The 20,412-nt window shown below is 50.2% G+C and overlaps 2 protein-coding genes across 2 annotated transcripts; one reads left to right on the forward strand and one right to left on the reverse strand.

Annotated features, from left to right (window-relative positions):
- The first annotated feature begins 313 nt into the window (after positions 1 to 313).
- On the forward strand, positions 314 to 6,512 carry LOC149351751 (uncharacterized). Its single transcript, XM_089575638.1, has 4 exons — positions 314 to 550; positions 3,486 to 3,695; positions 5,311 to 5,521; positions 6,436 to 6,512. The coding sequence occupies exons 1-4, from the start codon at positions 314 to 316 to the stop codon at positions 6,510 to 6,512; spliced, it is 735 nt and encodes a 244-aa protein (XP_089431764.1).
- A 2,609-nt stretch (positions 6,513 to 9,121) lies between these two features.
- Positions 9,122 to 12,311, reverse strand: LOC149351752 (uncharacterized). The gene is made up of 3 exons (XM_089575639.1): positions 12,075 to 12,311; positions 10,542 to 10,751; positions 9,122 to 9,379 (listed from the first exon to the last, which is right to left on the reverse strand). Exons 1-3 carry the CDS (start codon positions 12,309 to 12,311, stop codon positions 9,122 to 9,124), a joined length of 705 nt encoding a protein of 234 aa, XP_089431765.1.
- Between the last annotated feature and the right edge of the window lie 8,101 nt (positions 12,312 to 20,412).

Raw genomic sequence — 20,412 nt, forward strand, 5'->3', positions numbered from 1 at the left:
CGTCTGCTAGCAGATGACAGCGTCCTGGTACGGTAACCGACCAGGAGCCCGGCTCTGGCGGCGTGTCCGCAAGCGGCCTCTGGCAAGTAGGTCATGTGACCATGGCGCTCTGTCAGAGCGGACGCCGAAACCTGTCAGCAAGTATACCGGGTCTGCAAAAACAAATGCGCCCAATGGCCGATATCAGCGGGAGGAACAGAATGACGACGATGAAGAGCAGCGGCGCGCTAAGCGTGACGTGGCCCCGTGACACCGGGCTCTCGCGCAGATGAAGAAGCGTCAGCACTTCAGAATGCGCAGCTCACCTGGGAGGATGTTCTTTTGCAGTCGGGGCAGCCTCCGTTCGCTCAGACCCATGGAGACCCAGGCGCTCAGGACGTTGGAGTCAGCTGGCTTCGCGGGCAAGGGTCAGGGGCCACACCAGCTGAAGGACGCGGCGGAGAGCTTCGATGAGGGGCCGTTCGGAGATCACGGCCGCTTCCAGCTCGTCGCCCTCGTGAGCGCCCTCATGGAACGCACCGACTCCGCCAGCCACGTCGCGAGCTTGGAGGTAAGACAATGTAGAGGCGTACGCCGGGCCCACGATAAGCAGTGACCGCAGCCGTCCTAGCGGCTCGGAGTAGTTTGATAATGGAGGTTCGGAAAGATTGTCGCGGCAGATCTCCTGCGTCAATTCCTTGCATGCTGCTGTGCGCAAGAAATACTGAGAGGAAAAAAAAAGACGTCGGGCATTATTGCGTGCAAGCTTTATATTCGTGACATGTAGCCAGCGGTCACTGAATGTTGTACCACAGCCCTTGTACGTGAATGTGTATGCCGCGCTCAGTAGGACCTGCAACGTGCCGGAAGGGACTTTACTGCGCATTGCGCTTCAGGGGACTTGAATGCCACATAGTGCATACTGCAAAATCGTCACCTCTCGGAATCACAGCTCGATGCACAATTCTTCAACACCACCGGGCTCGCACTACATTGTGTAGGAAGCTCTGGCCACATTTTGTGCATTCCAAGTCATACTGAGTATGAGAGGGCATGAGTGGCACGGCGTATACCCGATGCGCCATTTTCGCCCCGCTATAGTTCGGTGCGCACCTTCACATAGATTTTTTTGGGCGAATATATTCAGATATGCTGCAATTTTAATGCAAACACATCGGGTGGCAGGAACAGTAATATATATTATGAAATTGCTGCAGTCAGCATTGAATTGTTTTATCAAAGACTCCTTCGGCGTTCCTTGAAAGCAACCTCCCATCACTGTCACAAATATCATCTCAAATGTCTCAAATATCGTGATGGCGCAGGATTTCCGCACACTTTCTATGCATCTTCTTAGCATCATCTTCTTTCTATGGCATAGCCACATTCGCTACTAGACCCTAACCTTAAACTGCTTGTATTCCCTTAAAAGGATTCGCCTGAAGATATGAGGCTTGAGTGCAGTGTCCTTCGCAGTGAGAATTGGTTTTGTGGTTTGATCGGTGCGCTTTCATCAAACTTACCGCACAACTTCGTCCTTCTGCAAGGAATAGATGGTTCAGATAAATACGCATAGCTTGGCCCTCATATCACTCTTGACACCTCATGTCAATCGCATTCTTGGCCCACATCCGATACCGTGAGTTGGTTTACCCTGAGGCTTGCTGCCTGGTTATGGAAACCACCAACAAGCCGAGTTGTCCAATCTTTACAACCTTTGTGCTCTGCTGCGATTTCGCAAGGCTCTTGATGCGCTAGGACATAACTTGAATACGAGCGCAGTGCCATGACAGTCTGCATTGTCCCAAAAGTGTGTCTATTTTCTGGGTTCTGCGCTATGCATGGGTTGCCAAGCACCGCGTGTTCTAGGTTCGCGCGAGCCGAAGGGTTCCGGTCAGGCATAGAGGCAGGCTCACTGGTGCGCCGTTGCGTCGCAAACTGTCTCCGCAGGGAGGAGAGCGGATGGCCGCAGTGAAACAGGGCTCTCATTTCAGGAATAAGATGTTTATTGAGGTGTTTCTCATGCGACGCTTAATTTTTCTGAATCGCCCCTTCCCAGGTCGTGCCGCAACAAGAGGCTTACTCGAGAGGTCACAGCCTTACTCCTGCAGCAGCGTGCTGTGCTGGCAGCGCCCATTGTATATGTCACCCGGTGCGTGCACCTAAGCTTGTTCTTCCGCCCCGTCCCGGGACGGGGTGATTCGGAAATATCAAGCGTCGCATGAGGGACACCTAAATAAACGCCGCGGTGGCTCAGTGGTTATGGTGCTCGGCTGCTGACCTAAAAGACGCGGGTTCGGTCCCGGCCGCGGCGGCTGGAATTTCTTTGGAGGAGAAATTCTAGAGGCCCGTGTACTGTGCGATGTCAGTGCACGTTAAAGAACCCCAGGTGGTCGAAATTTCCGGAGCCCTCCACTACGGCGTCTCTCATAGCCTTAGTCGCTTTGGGACGTTAAACCCCATAAACCAACCAACCAACCAACCTAAATAAACGTCTTGTTCCGGAAATTAAAGCCCTATTTCGTTGCTGCCCTCCGCTTTTCTCCATGGGGAGACTGAGGGCACGCCGCAACAGTGCGCCAGTGTGCGCGCGGCAACGGTCTGACCGGGGTCATTCGGCTCGCTTGAAGCTTCTACCCGCTGCGCGTGGCAGCCTGTGCTTAGCTTATATCCTAGACAATAGACACACCTTTGACGGAATGAAGAGTGCCATGTCACTGCGCTCCGATTCAATGCATGTCCCAAGAGAATGGAAAAAACTTCAGAAATCACAGCGCAGTACAAAGGGTGTAACGATGGCAGAACTAGGCTTGTTGGTGGTTTTCACAACCAAGGAGCAGCAGGCCTCAGAGTAAAGCAGCTACAGGACGAGATGTGGGCCAAGAAGGCGAGTAAGATGACTGATATGTGAAGGGTGAGATGAGGGTCGAGCATTACGTATTTATCCAAACCATACATTCCTTGCAGAAAGACGAGGCGGTGCGGTAAGGCCAATGAGAGGGAACCGCTGCAGGAGTAAGGCTGAGACTTGTCGAGGTATAACCACAGTGTCTGGTCGCGAGAGAGTGGGCAGCCAACGAGCTCTGTCGTATACATAGCAGTGCCCTGTGCAGGTACTCTCGAGCTGCCGTAGATCACAGCACCCTGTTAACTAAATAACACCAGTATTAAAACTTTGCGATAACGGGTTTAATTACAGCGGATCTATGTCATAAGCTATAGCTGATCTCTCCCTTTAATTGGCGTGATCTTCAGCTCAGCAGCGCTTGCGGTGCGAGGCACTATACTACCCTAGAGGTAGATTCCTTCATCTTTTACATTGCGAACTATTACCGCCAGGGATCATGCACTACACGGAGTGCTGCTCTACCTTCCAGACGTCTTTGTCGGCAAATATCGGGCTTAATTCCAAAGGACTTTTTTGCCGTCCCGGTTCCCCATGTTCTTGGCATCAGATGGTGCATGCACGTCAGCTGCATTTGCATCTCACGATCTGGTCATTGCAGGGTAGCGCACTATGTAAGGACCACTGGCCATCGGCTTTTGACAGCATGAACTCCGCCGAATGGAAAGGGCTGGCTACGCTGTTTGAAGTCGACGGTTCGTACAAACACCGAGCGCAGCGTGAGCCCGCTGCTCCTGCAGTTGCTTGCCGCCGCGTCGTGCCCTGCACCGCCTGGGACTACGACCTGCTGGCTGAGCAGCGTGCATTACAGGTAAATAACCATCAGTTTCTCTCCAAAGACTGCCGCCATTCTTCGAGAATAATAGAAAAAGAAGAAAATCTAAAAGCTCTGCGAAGAACCAGCGCAAATGGACAATGGACAAGAATTTAGGAGGACGACCTGCCCGTTGTCCTTTTGCGCTGGCTCTTCTGAGATCATGGCTTACCAACTAGCTAAACAAGGGTATCTAAACACTTGTCACCTCATCAAGTTTAGCTAGTGGAAATTGTATGACTAAATAATTAGCGCAAAGGAAGAGGAGACGCTACACGAGAGTTGCTGTTGTCAGTTGTCTCTTGTACGTTCTGTTTTTTTTTTTCGCACTAATTCTGCTGTCTAAACTGATTTCTTGACGAAATTTTCACGCAGCCACGAACAGTCCCACATTCGTTAAAGGGGCCCAGAAACACAATCTTAGTTAACTGTTTTGCCTGATGATTGCCTACAGTGTGTTATAATGGTGCTAATAGCGTCGGTAATACCGCGTACATTCCGTTTTTTAATATTTTAATGTCCTCCCAAAAACAACTTCATGGCTCTGATGGTGTCGCCACACAGTGGCGGGTTTTTAGCAGCGGATATGACATCACCTGGCGCGAGCTTGATGACCGGACAAACAGTAAATATACTGCAAATTGTGTGAAAAATAGACACATTTTGTCACCTGTCTGCGTTTTATATTAGATCAACAAAAACAATTTGTTTGTCTTAGATTAAAAGCCCTGCAAAGCAAGTAAAATAAAAATACACCACCAGGGGCGCTCTGGCATGGAAACAACGCTGCCAGTCTGTTAGAGAGCAGGCAACCATGGAGTACAAACTTCCGCGACATGCTCTGGCTGGCTGTTTTGATTGGTTGCGCCAGGTGCCATCATTGGGAGAGCGAGATAGGAGTGGGAAGCCCCGCCAAAATCGAGTTGAGGGCAGCGTTTTGTTTGCTTGTATTTTGAAATTTCTTCACTGAATAACTCCCGTTCCTGTGCATCGATTCCTGTAATTCTTTTTAAGTCAGCATCTGTGTGACATAAAGAACCCACCTGAAGTACAGCCGGTATTCCCCCAGGCAGTGTTTCGCAGCCCCTTTAATGCCTATTGACCATTGACACTACAGCCGGTAATCGCATGTAGTTCGCAGCATTCGCAGTCCATAGAAATTATAAATCGACAGAAGCGTACACAACGTAGACATTGCACCCTCCGTGGCTGGTATTACCACATTTCCTGTCACTTTTTGAGCGCCAGTTTTCGAAGAGCAGTAGACCTCATCCCCTTTTCAAGCAACGGTGCGTAAGAGGCACTGCTTGAAATGAGAAACAGCGCGAATGACCTTTTCATTTAAGAAAACTAGTTTTTTCTATAGCAGCGCTCGCAGTGCGAGACATTGACCGTCCGTAATGTCCACGCATTTTGCATCGCGAGCTACTACCGGCTGTTTGAGGAGTCCTATACGGGGTGCAAGGAGTGCTGCTCCAGCATCATATTCTGTCTACCGACAGCAGCGATCGCTGCGCAGTTTTGCAAGGCCTTTCTATGCGTCCCATGTTCGTAGCAGCACCTAGCGCATGCATTCCATCCACATTTAAGCTCGAGAATCTGGTAATTGCAGGGGAGCGCACTATTCATGGACCACGGGCCAGCAGCTTACGCCAACATGAATGCGGCTGAATGGATGCGGTCGGTCCTGCTGCTGGAAGGCGACTGCTTGAACAGTCACTGCACGCCGTGCAAGCCCACTGTTCCTGCTGTTTCTTACGGCCGCGTCATCACCTCCACGGCTTCGGACCATAACCCGGAATTTCGCGGCTCCAACGGCGTCAGTTTGCCTACCACGTCGTCAGCCGCCGTCAGCCAGACTGCCACGCATGTGGCCCTCGAGATGGCCTCTCTCGTCCCGCTGTCCATCCCGTATGCAGCCAGTGGGTCACCGGCCTGGATTTTAGACGAAATCACGCTCAGATGGTTGCACTCGGAGTGACTCGCGTCTACCGGATGCGAGCAACACCGGAAGCAGCGCCGGATGCCCGTGCAGTATGTGGTCAGTGCCTCGTACTGCTCGGGCATAGGACAAAGAGGCATTTTCAATTATTTATGTCTTGTTATATTTCGGCGTTTCGCTTGGTCATAAAACACGCGCTGCAAAGTGCTGTGCAAAAAGCAAGTGGCAGTTTCGTTCTCTTCATTGTGTTTGTCTTTACTCTTCCTTGCGCTCTTCTTTTTTGTGTACTACTGCAATAATGTCTGTACTCACGCTAATTATAAAAGATTAGTGAATATCGTTAAAGGTGCCAAGTGCTGCATCTACCGAACAGCTGGCAAGTGACTCAATTTGCGGTGTGATAATCTGTGCGCCAGTAGTTGATGCGTGCAACCACAAGTGGTGCCGGCTTCCGCCCTAACAAAGGGCTAGGGCACAGATCCCTTGCGTCTTAGGTTATTTCTACTGCATTCAATTCACATACTCCTAAGCGGTTGTGCTGCTGCCTTAGAATGGAGCCGAATGAGTAGAGAGTAGAGAGGGCCTTCTATGCTGGGGATTCATCGTGGATTCGACGCTGGAGCTGAAAAGGGCGAGGATATATCGAAGACCGTCAAGGCCACCAAACTCGGTGGTAAGGCGGAAGAAAAGGGTGCTAATGCCGTGTCGCATCAGACAGCGTCAGCAGCCAAAGAAAGCGAACTCGCTGCTCTGCACGAATAACACAAGCGACTGAAGGTGGCGGTCGTTCAGCAGCCAAATGGACACTTGAAAGACACACATCATGCCCAGACATTGCAGTTTTCCCAATCGGTTGTTTCTTCGTAGGCTGATTCGACCAAGCATATAAGATTGGTTGATAGGTTAAGGTAAAGGAAGTTCAGCAAAAGCTTTATTGTGTCTCGTGTTCAGGGTATTCTATTTCAAGAGTATATTCATCAGTCATTTAAACTGAAAAAAGCATACGGGAATGTACTTTTTTATTTCATTCTCAACTTACTCCTACTGGTGTTGAGTACAAGGCAGAATACAATTAGTAATGCTTCGTCGGTGTGCGTTACAGATAGCATAAAAGGCAGTAAGGAGGAAAGTTGGGTGAGTTGAATCTTATTCATGATGAAGTTAACGCCAAAAACCAGGACCAAAGTCCTCGCGCTCGTGTTGTTTCTTCTGTCCTACTTTGGTCCTCGTTTTTGGTGCTAACTTCATCATGCATAAAAGGCAACCGCTGGTGCCACTAAAATCCAAGAATGCTCTTCTAGCCAAGCGAACTACGACGGCGGCTGTCTGGCGACCTGCTTTGGTAAGTCCATGTTACAACTACCCTGCACTTCATATTGTTCACCAGCGCCACTCCAGGTGAGAATGGTGGGCATAGTCGCTGCTGGTGAAGCTCAGGTGCCATGTAGGGCCTTGTCTAATGGTTAAAGCATGAGCTGCACGAGAACCTCCGATGCTACACATCGTATCAGTGCAGCTAGAACAGAGGGCCTGGCTATTCTACTGAGCAGGTAAGGATAAGAGAATAACGGGCTGATTAGGTTATAATTACGAAACAAGCTAGCAGCCAGAAAAGCGAATGGAAGCGTACGGGAATTTTTTTGTTGTTGTTGTTGTAGTGGTGTTAACTGGACGAGAAAGTTAGCTGAGTAAATTTTTGAGGCGAATAGTTTTACAGAGAATAAAAGAAGAGTTAACCCTGGTGGCCGGGGAATCGCGTTTGACTGTGGTCCCAGACCTGTGTGGGTCCCCGCTTGACCACATTCTACGTGCCACTCGCAGCGAACGCATGTCCCTCTTATTGTATGTGTAGCGCGGGTGAGGATAGCGAACATAAAACCACGAGATGACTACCTCCGAAGGCAGTACAGCGAGGCAGTCACCGTAGCTCACTTGGTAGAGCGCTGTATAGACAGGCGGAGGTTGCGGGTTCAGTTCTCTCCAACGGCATGTTGTTGCCTTTTATTTTGCAGAATGTAAAATTATCTGCCTTCCAAGATGACTCAGCAGTTAATTTCCTCGCCTAGTCAAAACCATCGCACAGCAATAATTACCGCCCCGCCGCGGTGGCTCAGTGGTAAGGCGCTCGTCTACCGGGCCGGAGTACCCGGGTTCGAACCCGACCTGAGCTGAGTCACTTTCCAAGCTGTTCGCGAAATGCAGTACGTGGCAGCATAACATTATTCACAAATTTTTTATAAGTCGCGTGAGTACAGGCGTTATTGCAGTAGTACACAGAAACGAAGAGGCCAAGGAAGAGAAAAGACACAGTGACAAGAACGAAACTCCTACTCGCTTCTTGCCCCGCACTGTCCAGGGAGTCGAGGTCCCAAGCGTCTCTTAATGCCAAGCGAAACGCCGAAAGTTAACAGGAGGAGAAATAAAATAATTGAAAATGTGTATCCTATGCTCGAGCCCTGCGAGGCACTGACCGCATACTGCACGAGCATCGGACGCTGCTTCCGGTGCTGCTCGCTGTGCTTCGTGCGGAGGGTCGACAACTGTTAGGAGCAGCAGCATCCGCAGCAGCTGGACCCCTCCCTTCATGTATACGGCGCTAGCTACTAGCGGCTTTTTCGAGGCCGAAGTCCGGGTGAACGCAGTTTCCGTCAAGCGTCGTCACTTCCTAACTGTGCCCACTCATGAGCAAGACACAGAAGACAGTGACAATGCTGGCGGGCAGCCATTGTCGAAACAATTGGGAGGTCTTCCAAGGTGCAGCGTTTATTTGTCGACAACCCCAAAACCACGTAGCAGTATATACGAGAGCGACCGTGCTCACCACCAGCCACAGCGCCGAAACTGAGGAGGAACACCGTCGGTGTGGCTGACAGTCAGATCGGCTGCTGATGCACTGTGAAGAATCGCGGAAGCGGCACTGGTCTTCTTGATGCCCGCTCACGTGCAGCTGAGGTAGGCCTCCCGGATGTTTGAGACACATGCGGTAGACGCGGGTCACTCGGATCGCAACCCTCTCAGCGTCCTTTCGTCCAAAACCCAGGCTGGAGATCCACTGGGTGCATATTTGATGAACAGCGGGAGGAACGAGGCCATCTCGAGGGCCAGATGCTTGGCGATCTGGCTCACAGTGATAAATTGGTCTGGCTTAGGCGGTAATTTCTGTCCACGGGAAACACTGTGAGTGCACTGACGAAAAAACGTCTTTGGCCCCGGCTGAGAAGCCAAATCGGCGCCTGGATGTGAGCACTCGGAAAAACAGATGGAACATGCCGGCAGGAAGCGAGGTTAATGGCGCGGTGTTTCGTAGCAACAAAAAGTATGCGAATGAAGTGTTCAACAGCCGCAAAATTCGGTCATGATGGGCATGACCGATATGTACACATCAGTCGGCAGCCAACACCGTCAGCACTGTTGCCCGTCAATGGCGACCCCAGCAAGCTGACGACGTGGTAGGCAAACTCGGTAGTTCGCCCACTACACATCACGCCACTAGCTGGTTGAGGCGGTCACAAACGAGGTTCCATTCACTGACGGCGTTGGAGGCTTGAAGTCCCGGGTTATGGCCCGAGGCGGCGGAGGTCCCGACGCGGCCGTAAAAAACAGCAGGAACCGTGGGCTTGCACGGCCTGCATTCACTGTTCGGGCAGTCGCCTTCTAGCAGCAGGATCAACCGCATCCATTCTGCAGCATTCACGTTAGCGTACGCTGCTGGCCCGTGGTCCATGAATAGTGTGCTACCCTGCAATTACGAAATTCGTGAACTTCATTCGTGGATGAAATGCATGCTCCAGGTGGCGCTACGAACATGCATAGGACGCATAGAAACCCTGCTGAAAAAAAGTTCTATGATGCAATAACCTCATAGATCATTCATCATAGAATATCATACAATCTGTATGACATATCATACAATCTGTATGATATATCATACGAATTGTATGAATGATCTATGAGGTTATTGCATCATAGAACTTTTTTTCAGCAGGGAAGGCCTTGCAAAATTGCGCAGCGATGGTTACTGCCGGCAGAAAGAATATGATGCTGGAGCAGCACTGCTGGAACCACGTAGCACACCTCGAACAGGCGGTAGAAGCTCGCAATGCAAAAGGCGTGGGCATTATGGACGGTCAATGCCTACACACTGCGAGCGCTGCTATAGAATAAACTAGGTTTAATAAATGAAGGGGTCATTCGCGCTTTTTCGCCTATCAAGCCGTGCCTCTTACGGAGCGTTGGTTCTTTGAAAACTGTCATTCAAAGGGTAATAGCAAAGGTATCTGCCACAGAAGGTGTGATCTCTGCATTGCGTGCGCTTCAGTCGATTTATATTTTCTATGGAATGCGAAGGCTGTGAATTACATGCGATTACCAGCTGTACAGTCAATCGTTAATAGGCCTAAACGAATGTGGGACTTTTGTCGCTGCGTCAAAATTTCGGCAACAAATCAGTCTCGTAGAGACACCTTTTACAGATGACTGCAGAATTAGTGCAAAAAAAAAAAAAAACAAAGTACAAGGGAGAAGGGTCAACAGGAACTCTTGTGTTGTCTCCTCTCCCCCACGTTTAGTTTTTGGAGCTAATTTTGCAGTCATCGAATACCAACTAGCCAAACTTCATGAGGTGTGGAGTTTTTAGACACACTTGCTGTTGAGCTAGTTGGTGAGCCATGATCTGAGAAAAACCAGCGCAAAAGGACAACGGGCAGGTCGTCCTCCTTCATTCTTGTCCGTTGTTATTTTGCGCTGGTTCTTCTGAGAGCTTTTCGGTGTTCTTCTGAGAGCTTTTAGATGTTCTTTTGAGAGCTTTTAGATGTTCTTTTAAGAGCTTTTAAATGTTCTTTTTTTTCTGTTAGTCTCGAGGAATGGTGACAGTCTTTGGAAACAAACTTTTGGTTGTTTACCTGTAATTCACCCTGTTTAACCAGCAGGTCATAGTCCCAGGTGGTGCAGGTCACGACGCGGCCGCAAGCAACTGCAGGAGCAGCGGGCTCGCGCGGTGCACGGTGTTTGTACGAACCGTCGCCATCGAACAGCGTAGCCAGCCCTTTCCATTCGGCAGCGTTCATGTTGTCAAAGGCTGGTGGCCAGTCGTCCATGAATAGTGCGCTACCCTGCAATGACCAGGACGTGAGATGCAAATGCAGCTGACCTGCATGCACCAAGTGGTGCCAGGAACACGGGAACCATTACGGCAAAAAGGCCCTGTGAAATTAGGCACGATATCTGCGTTAAAGACCCGTGGAAGTTGGAGCAGCGCTCCGTGCACAGCATGATCCCTGGCGGTAATAGCTCGCAATGTAAAAGATGAAGGAATGTGCCTGTACCCTAATATACTACCTCCCACTGCAAGCGTTGCTGAGCAGAAGATCACGTCGATTTAATGAAGAGGGTGCTATAGCCTACGATATAGATCTGGTGTAATTAAATCCGATATCGTAATATTTTAAAACTTTGGTTATTTAGTTAATAGGGTGCTGTGATCTACAGCGACTCGCGACTGCCTGTACGGGGCACCGCGACTGCCTGTACGGGGCACTGCGACGCATACGACAGGCGTACAGGTCGTTGGTTGCCCACTCTCTCGCGTCCCGACAGTGCGGTTACCTCGACAGGTCTCACTCCTGCAGCGGTGCGCTTTCAGTAAGCTTACCGCACAACTTCGTCTTTCTACAAGCAATGAATGGTTTGGATAATTGCGCTTTGCTTGGCCGTCGCCTCATTCTTCGCATATTACATCTTATCTCACTCGTATTCTTGGCCCACATCTCGTTCTGTAGTTGGTTTACCCTTAGGCGTGCTGCTGTTTGGTTGTGGAAACCACCACCAAGCGGAGTTCTCAAATCTTCACAGCCTTTTTTACTGTGGTGTGATTTCGCAACGTTTTTCCATGCGCTTAGGACATACCTTGAATCCGAGCGTAGTACCATGACAGCCTACATTTTTCCAAATGTGTCTATTGTCTAGGTTCTGCGCTGTGCGCAGGCTGCCAAGAACCGCGGGTCGAACCTTCGCGCGAGCCGAAAGGCTCTGGTCAGGCCGTCTCCGCATGCCCACTGGTGCACAATTGCGGCGTGCACTCCGCAAGGAGGAGAGCGGCTGGCCGCATTGAATCAGAGCTCTAATTTCAGGAATAAGACGCTTATTGAGCTCGTCTTCGCGCAACGCTATTTCCGAATCACGTACAAGAGCTGTCGCACAACATTCAGTGACCACTGGCTATATGTTCACGAATATAAAGCTTGCACGCATAACGCCTGCCTTCTTTTTTTTTTTTCTCTCAGTATTTCTTGTGGACAGCATCATGCAAGGATTTGACGCAGGAGATCTGCCGCGATAATCTTTCCGAACCTTTTTGATCAAACTACTCCTAGCCGCTAGGACGGCTGCGGTCGCTCCTTATCGTGGGCCTGGCGTACGCCTCCACATAGCGTTACCTTGAAGCTCGCGACGTGGCTGGCGGAGTCGGTGCGTGCCATGAGGGCGCTCACGAGGGCGACGAGCTGGAAGCGGCCGTGGTCTCCGAACGGCCCCTCGTCGAAGCTCTCCGCCGCGTCCTCCAGCTGGCGTGGCCCCTGACCCTTACACGCGAAGCCAGGTGACTCCAACGTCGCGAGCGCCTGGGTCTCCAAGGGTCTCAGCGAACGGAGGCTGCCGCGACTAGAGAAGAGCATCTTTCCTGGTGGGCTGCGCATTCTGAAGTGCTGACGCTTCTTCATCTGCACGAGAGCGCGGTTTCACGGGGCCATGTCACGCTTAGCGCGCCGCTGCTCTTCGTCGTCATCATCCCCTTCCTCCCGCTGGTATCGCGCATTATTTGTGAGAGCAGGTAGTGCGGGCGCCCGAACCGGGGTCCGGGTCTATCTCGTATTCATTTCGTTTCGGCGCTGTTCTGCGCTTTAGACGCGGAACTTCGATGCCAGCCCGCGCACGCGCTAGAGCGAAGGATTGGCATTGACTGACACCTTTTCATTGTGTAAGGACCTTGTGACAATAAATACGCATCGCTTGCCCCATTCATCGCTACAGACTACTTGCACAATACCGAAAAGGATTTGCGTCTTCAGGAATGCCACTATGTCGTGTCTTACTCAGGTGCCCCCAGAAATTATCGGAGCCCAGAGGTCACGAAAAAGCTCATTTTACTCGCCGCCTGGAGACGACGCCTGGCACTGATGGATGCATCGTGCAGGTGGCGTGTTGGAAAGCGCATAGCAGCCTTCACTTTGTGGCTGCATGCTTCAGCAGCGTAGAAATCGAGCTTTTTGGTGGCTTCGAAAATTACGAGAAACTTTAGCGGCTAAAGTGGTGAAAGGCGAAAGCCTGAGAGCTGCATTCTGCTACGCGATTGTTCACAGCACATTTTGTTGGTGCATTAATTAACTGCCAATTAATGACGCTTAAGCTTCGCCTTTAGGAGTGGAACGCGACAGCGTGTTGTAGCGCTGCCAGGGAGTCCACGGAACGCCACCACCCGTTCGGCGCAATGCGTTGCCCTTTGAACGCAACGCTTTTTGAGGAAAGGAAATGGGGCTGTAATTCTCTGTCATCTCCGTGCACACCTGAGCCGCACCGTACAGGAAGGGAGAAAGTGTGAGTGAAAGAAGAAAGAGGGGCCGTAATGAAGAAAATGAAAATTGTATTTGAGGAAAGGAAATTACGCATTAACTGCCTCACATATCTCAGTAGACACTAGTCGAAAATGGTATTTGAGGAAAGGAAGTTGCGCAGTAACTGTCTCACATATTTCGGTGGACACCCGTCAAAATTCGCGCGCGGTGACGACACGACAATTTGGTTCAATCTGAAACGCGGACAAATACGCCTTGTTGGTAAATTGGTTTTTGAGGAAAGGATATGTATCTGTCTCTCATATCTCGGTGGACACCTAAACCTCGCCGTAACGGGAAGGGAGGAAGATGGGAGTGAACGAAGACACCGTATTCACTAGACGCACCTTTGTTCATTCCAAACCATCGAGCTGGCATGGCGGAGTGGTAGCGTGCTTGACTCGCACTCCGGAGACCGGGGTTCGATTCCCAAGCTCGGCCAATTTCTTAATAGGTTTTGTTTATTTATCTGGTCTGACTAGAAAGGTTAATTAGACTAATTGGTTGAGTAAGCAATTAAGTAAACCCAGTCAAACTTACTTGGAGCATCACTATACGATCCCTTTAATTGGTTGCATGGTTAGTAGCCACGGTACAATTGGCCCCGTTTGAAATTCGCGCACTGTGACGTCACGACCGTTTCGACCAATTGAAAAGCGTGACGTTTCTGTCGACAGCTCCTGCTTACAACGATGAGGCATTAAAGGCTTCCGCCTTAAAACTTCATGTGTGTACACTGATGTCACATCCGTCGTCTCCTCGGAGCCGCCGATGCACTCGTTTCTACACAACCGGCCTTTGTGCTGAATTCAGCGCAAGAATTAGGCCCTAATTTCGCGATTGTCACCAGTTTCTTGAAAGATTTCGTGCCGAAAATAAAAGCTATGCCACTCGGGAATACGCACGGAGCACACTTTCGTCGTACACGGCCATCGCTTTCCCGCAACGCCACCATGCACTGGCAGAAAACGTCATTTACACAGAGTGAACGATCAAGAAACACCGCCGCGCAAACGGCACTCTCCGCGCTGCCCCGTTGAATAGGTGTTTGAAATTTAGCTGACCTTCAGATCATTGGTTCCCAGTCGTCGCGTACCTAATAGCTAACAAACAAAAAAGTCATCCCTCACCGCGTCTTACCTCCTTTCCCTCTCGCAAGCCGCGAACCAGTTCTATCTACGTTTCATGAAGTACAGGAACCGGATTTCAAATTAAGTTTCGGGGACAAAAGAAGGAGTTGTTCCGCATAACAAAAAGAAAAATTACACGAATATCGTTCCAAGTGAAATATGTGGAGCAGAGTTTTCAGCCGGAATTTATGTGGAACCAAATGAGTCTATGTGAACTGAGGTTAAGACTATCATTGGCATTCTCAAAGGTATGCCGTCGCATATTATATTATATGCAAGGACTGTGTTATTTATGCTGAAATAAACTCGTCAAATGATACAGAATGAATGTAAAAATATTTTGCTAAGGTAGCGCACTGGTGTAGGTGCTGCAACATACGTTTAATGATAGGGAAATTAAATCATTAAAAATTTATACAGATCAGTCACGGTCAAAATGATACAGAGCACGCTTCAGCAGTCAAACACCTTTCACGCGTTACCTGTCGAAAATGAGGTGGCACTCAATCCATGTGCTGGAAAATGCCGGAGGCACGCTCTTGCATGAATGGGAGAAACCTACTTCGTCACGTAAAGCATTAGAAGAGTTAGAACGCCGAATCGGGCTCTGTATCGTTCTCGCCTCACAGTACATTCAGAAAATGTATGCAATGATATACAAAATAATAAGGAGCACAAAGGAATATGTACCCAGTGTTTTTTTTTTACTATATTACTACAAATCAAAGACACATATCGATTATACATTATTGAAGGATGTTAAAACGCAGAAACTTTTTTTTTAGTGATTTTGTGTGCGCAATTCCTGACCCTGTCAGGAATATTTGTTAAAAATTTTAAACGATTTTAAAACCCATGCAGCCTTGTTCGTCATCAATAATTGCGATCCATTGTCTATCACCACTGAAATAAAAAAAAAATACATGCTAGGGTAGGAAACGGTAAAAAACAAGGGAAACATTAAGAGTGAGTTTATTTTTCATCCTATATTTACAAGCAAACAACCATGTACAATAATCAGTATCGTTTGAGGGAAAAGTTCCGTTTCAAGGGATTTGGTTACTCTGGAAAATGAAAAAGACCATTTCCCAAGCATTTCACTCTGAATAAGCCGAGCAACAGGCCAGGGGAAAGCTTGTACCCATTGTGTTACCGGTGGGTACCCGACGGCACTAGGGATCGAATTCCAGACCTACCGCATGCGAGGCAGGTGGTCAAACAAATAGGCCCGTAGTATTTTCAAGACCCGTAAAGAACGGACCTGGCTATCTCAGTAAATGGTTAGCTTCTTCCAAAAGGGATTATCTTATGCTTCACAGTTTCCGTGATTGAGTGAAGGTCTATATCGCTTTATAGATGTGTCATTCTTGTTTTTTTCATACATTTTTCTTGCGCTTGCGTAACGCAAGCAGGTGAAATTTTTTCATCTGATACTATGCTTTCCCGATCTACCGTAATGCGCTCAGTGCGATGTACTACGTTAAATAAATATAGTAGCATAAAGGCGGCAGTCCAGAATTACAAAATGACGCGTTTGTGTGGAAAGGTAAACGTTTCTCTGCGCAACAATAAGTTCCTGGAGCGTACGGCCACCACTGGTAGCACGACCCCGTTCTTCCTGCACAGAACTGACCCGACGCAGCACGCGCAGTTGACGGTGATGACTGCGCGTGGTCCGCCGTGCCGCGAAGATAAACACGGATAGCCACCCATGCGGCGGGGGCCCCCATCGTACACAAGTCCGCGCGCCGTGCCGCCACTGCCGTCAGGGCAATCACTCCCCGCCGGGTGCATCCGTGGCTGAGATTATGCGCGCCATGACCGCGCACGGGCAGGTCATTTGCCTCGGCTGCAAACTAGCGGTGAGCGCGTGTATTTACGCAATCACGGGGACGCGGAGCGGCTTCGGACGCGAGCAATCTATTTTGCTCCTCTTAGACCGTCGTGTGCAGGAGCGCATGCTCTGGTGGCCCCATCTGCTGAGCGCCTCTGCACGCATTGGCCGCACAACTCTGACGAACGCAGGACGGAATGCGGGTATTATAAGTAATTTTTGAGTACTTTCGTAAGGTAATACGTTCAGTATATTCTGGTGGCCCGAATACGTCGGGGTGCGTGGCTCTGAAGATGTTTATCACGCTTCTACAGGTCGGAATGTTTTCTTGCACATTATTTGCGTGAGCGTTTCCTAAAGAGTCGCCTGAATATTACCAAAGGCTCTGACACAGTCTGTCCTGAATTTCCACTAGGGGATCAGCGACACAAGATGCTATTCGGGGCTGGACTGTTCGAGCGAAGCGCGGCCAGGCTACCCCTGTACTCTGAGAGGCACGTGTGCCCACTCAGTACATCCGTGGTGCAAGTTCTCCCTCACTGAACCGTGTTATCACTTCTTTGAATTCCTGTGCTTGCAGGCGAGGCGTAGTACGGCTGCGGTACTTATGGCGTAAGACTCAGAAGTCATGAATTGAAGGAATTCCCACGTGGCACAGCCGTTGACAGAAGTGAGGCGTGCAAGGAAGTGGGAACTGCTTAACAATGCGCTGGTTCTCCCTTACTACATATCTTTTCAGTACAAATGAAAACAGCCGCCCTTTCAGAGGTGGCTCCTTTGCTACGGACGCATACCGTGAAAAAGAAGTGATGTGGAGCTTAGATTCTCTGGCTTTATCGCTCTTCAACTGAACAACTACGTCCACGTTCATGGGGCTGACGGTTGTAAATCTTCAGTAATTACGCAAGCTTAACCAATTCCCCAAAACACCGAGGATTTCGTGGCATGCGGATTATTTAGAGACGAAGATTGCATTCCGCGATGTCAATGTTCCTCTGATGCTCTGGCTGTATTGGCTCCCCGAGGCACTGTCATTGCTGTCACGTATCATGGTCTTCACCGAGATATAATCGATGCTATGACACACATGCGCTCGACGTGGAGATATAATAGTTAATTCTGCCCTACTTACTACGCATTTGGGGGTTTCTCTGGGTGTCAATTGCGCGAACGTGTGTTAGCCTGCTTCTCTTCGAAGCGTGCCTAATACTGCATACATGATGCGGTTCCTCATTTCTTGCGCACCGGTGGCACAGCAGTACTTGCGAACAGCATTGACAGCAGGGTCTTTAGAGCACGTTCCCGCATGTATGTGTTGTGTTCAGCCTCGCTCTAATCCCCTGAGAAGAGCCGGAGAGCAGAGCCATACCGCGTTCGTTTTCATTGAGCGCGAGCGTGCTCGCAGTGGCGGTGGCAGCGGCAGCGGCGATGGCGTGCGATCGTCGACCTATTGAGGCGGGCGTAGTAGGCTCGCGCCAGCAGAACCGGTTGCGTCAGAGTGAGAGCGGGGTGGACTGCTGGCCACTAATGAAGCCCTGACGCGGGTCAGTGCCGATCGGATGCGCAGCCGAGCTGCCGGACACAAGACTGCTGCTCTATGGCCAGCGCCGCTGCTCGCTCGCGCGCACGCTTGTCCGCACGCTGCCGACGGCGCCGACCCGTCAGGTTAATTTGGCCCCCTCGAATGCACCTGTGCGAATGCGTGCGCTGCTCTCGCTGGGTTCGATAGGGACGCCGGGAGGTAGCGATTCGCGCCGCCATCGTGGCAGGAATCCTGAGCATCTTGTATGCGGGGCAAGTGCGTACAATGACGTCTGAATGCCGCTATGTAGGATCACGTTTAAAACGTTAAGGCTCATGCGGAGCACCACCCGCCGCTGGGGACTATGGCGCTCAGTGGCCGAGAACGGGTTCGATCCTGACTGATATTGGTCTTGTTTCGACGGAAACCAAATGCAAAAACGCCCATGTACTCTGATATTGATGCAAACTGAAGGACCTCAGATGGACAAAATAAGTCCGGGGTCTTTCCCTACTGCGTTATTCGCGGGCCGAGTATAGGCTTAGCACCTAGAATTTTATTCAGCTAGTTCGGCACTGGAGTACAGAACAGCTCAAAACGGAATGTATCCTTTCTTAGTTGGGGCTTTGCATTGGCCACAGGTTGCGGCATACTGCGTACTGTGCCCGGACAACGCGGGATGAACATAGTATACTGCGTTATTCTTTAAGGAGTGATTTTTGTTAGCGCGATGCGAAATTCGTCACGACTCCCTGGGACACCGTAAAAACTTTTTTCGTTGGGCCTTGCACAGTGACACAAGCTTCGGTTATGCTCAGTCGACGTCTGAAAACTCTCCTGACAACTCTGGGCCAAAAGCCATGCCAGAGTCCTCGTTTCGAAATCCAGGTTTCGCTTTTCCCGTTCCCTCTTTTTCAGCACACAGCACCTTTGAAACGCACCAAAGCTTCTGGTTAAGCCTAGTTGTTTACGAACTAGCCACAGTTTACAAATTCTACTCGGGAAAATTGTGCTCGCAAACAAAAAACATACATAAAAAGAGAGCCTGTACTAGGCAATTTGTGGCAGGTTTCTAATTTTTTTTTTTTTTTTTTTGCAATCATTCGAGGATACCTCTACTTCAACCACGGGGCCGAAAGCTTTAATTCTGTCCACACGATGAACAGCCTTTGTCAGAACTAAAGAGCCGAGGAGAGTTTGTTTCTAAGCCGTGTAGTGAGGTCTCAGTAGCATTGCGCTAAGTTTTGAAGGGATGAGGACGCCAGCTCCTCTCACCCTGAGCTCATCTGGAACGCTGGGATTGTGTAACAAGACACACGGCGTGGCATAGAAGCAAACCGCCCTGGGCTCTGAACTTTTGACAAAGGGTGTACCATTAAAGCCTCTTGTTCGTCTCCCCGTTTGAAGCTTCTTTTCAGAATGTTTTTATCACCACTCTGTAGTAGGTCTCGACTTACTTCGACATAGCCTTCTTTCTGATCGTCTATCAACTGGTGGTACGCAACTTTCGTACTAAAAGGTTATTTCCCAAGTCTTTGATTCAGAACTCCATAGCAAGGTCCCGCGCTTATGCACTGAGTCAATTATTGCTCAAACTTCCGTAAACCATGGCTGTTACACACTTTACGTGCAAAATTTAATGCCGGAGCGGTTCCACGAGCAGGCAACCATAGAAGCAAAATTGTGCACTTCTCTAAGAAGCGAACCTATACAATCGAAGCGATCAGTACGGTACCTCGATTAAATCTTTGCATTTGTTAACACCGCAGCTCACAAAGTTTGGTATCGCATTTTTTCTTTTTTTTTCCTTTTTTTCCTATTTGATATTACTTTCCCACCTCGCAGCTACATGCGAACTGCAAATCACTTTTAAAAAAAAAATGAGCCAGCAAGCTTCTCGGCACGGCTTGCACGCCGCCACTAGGTCAGCGAAGCTGTGCGTGAAGGGAACAAAGTGGGAAAAGCTCTGCCACATGAGAGAGTAGCGCAGCGCCATGCGCCTCCTACGGTGAACCTGCCTGTGTCACGTGTGCGGACACCTTGGTGGCACTCCTCCAGCAACGTGGTGAAGGCTGCTTACAAAATTTCTCCCATGTTCCATTGACCCGGCGCAGCTCATCGTAGTCTCGAAGGCAACGTTCGCATACGACTCGCAGAAGCGCGCGCGTTGGCGGGCCCAATCAAGGACCCCGGCCTCGGGTCCTCCGGTGCGACGAACGAACCCGCGCGGGTCTGGTTCCAGGCGCTTACGTTTGAACTGTGCGGGGGCGCGTGCGCGGCGCGTGCATAGCATGCGCGCGTGCTGTGCTGTTATCAGGCCCTGGCCCTCGGCGCGTCGATCGCCCGGGGCCGCCGCGTGGCGAATCGCGCTGCCTCGACAGCGGTGGCGCAACGTATTGACCCCGCATCACCCCCTGTGCCGGCTGCCACCTCCTCCCCCATTACACCTCTGAGAGGGCGTCTGGCGGCCAGTGTGCACCACGTTTCGTGGAACCACGTGCTCCCATGAATGTGCATGTACACGCAAGCCGAAGCGGCAGAAGCCGCATCCGTGTGCCCCCGGCGCGAGGAAAGCGCGTGACGGGGAGAGTACGAAAACGGGGCTGGAGCTGCGCTCGTGCCAGTCACGAGCGGCGCTAGTGCCTCTCGCTTTCCTCTTTTTTTTCTCTCTCTGTCTCG

This window comes from Amblyomma mixtum, chromosome 3, assembly GCF_055824585.1.
Source record: "Amblyomma mixtum isolate Tamu chromosome 3, ASM5582458v1, whole genome shotgun sequence".
Taxonomy (NCBI): Eukaryota; Metazoa; Arthropoda; class Arachnida; order Ixodida; family Ixodidae; genus Amblyomma; species Amblyomma mixtum.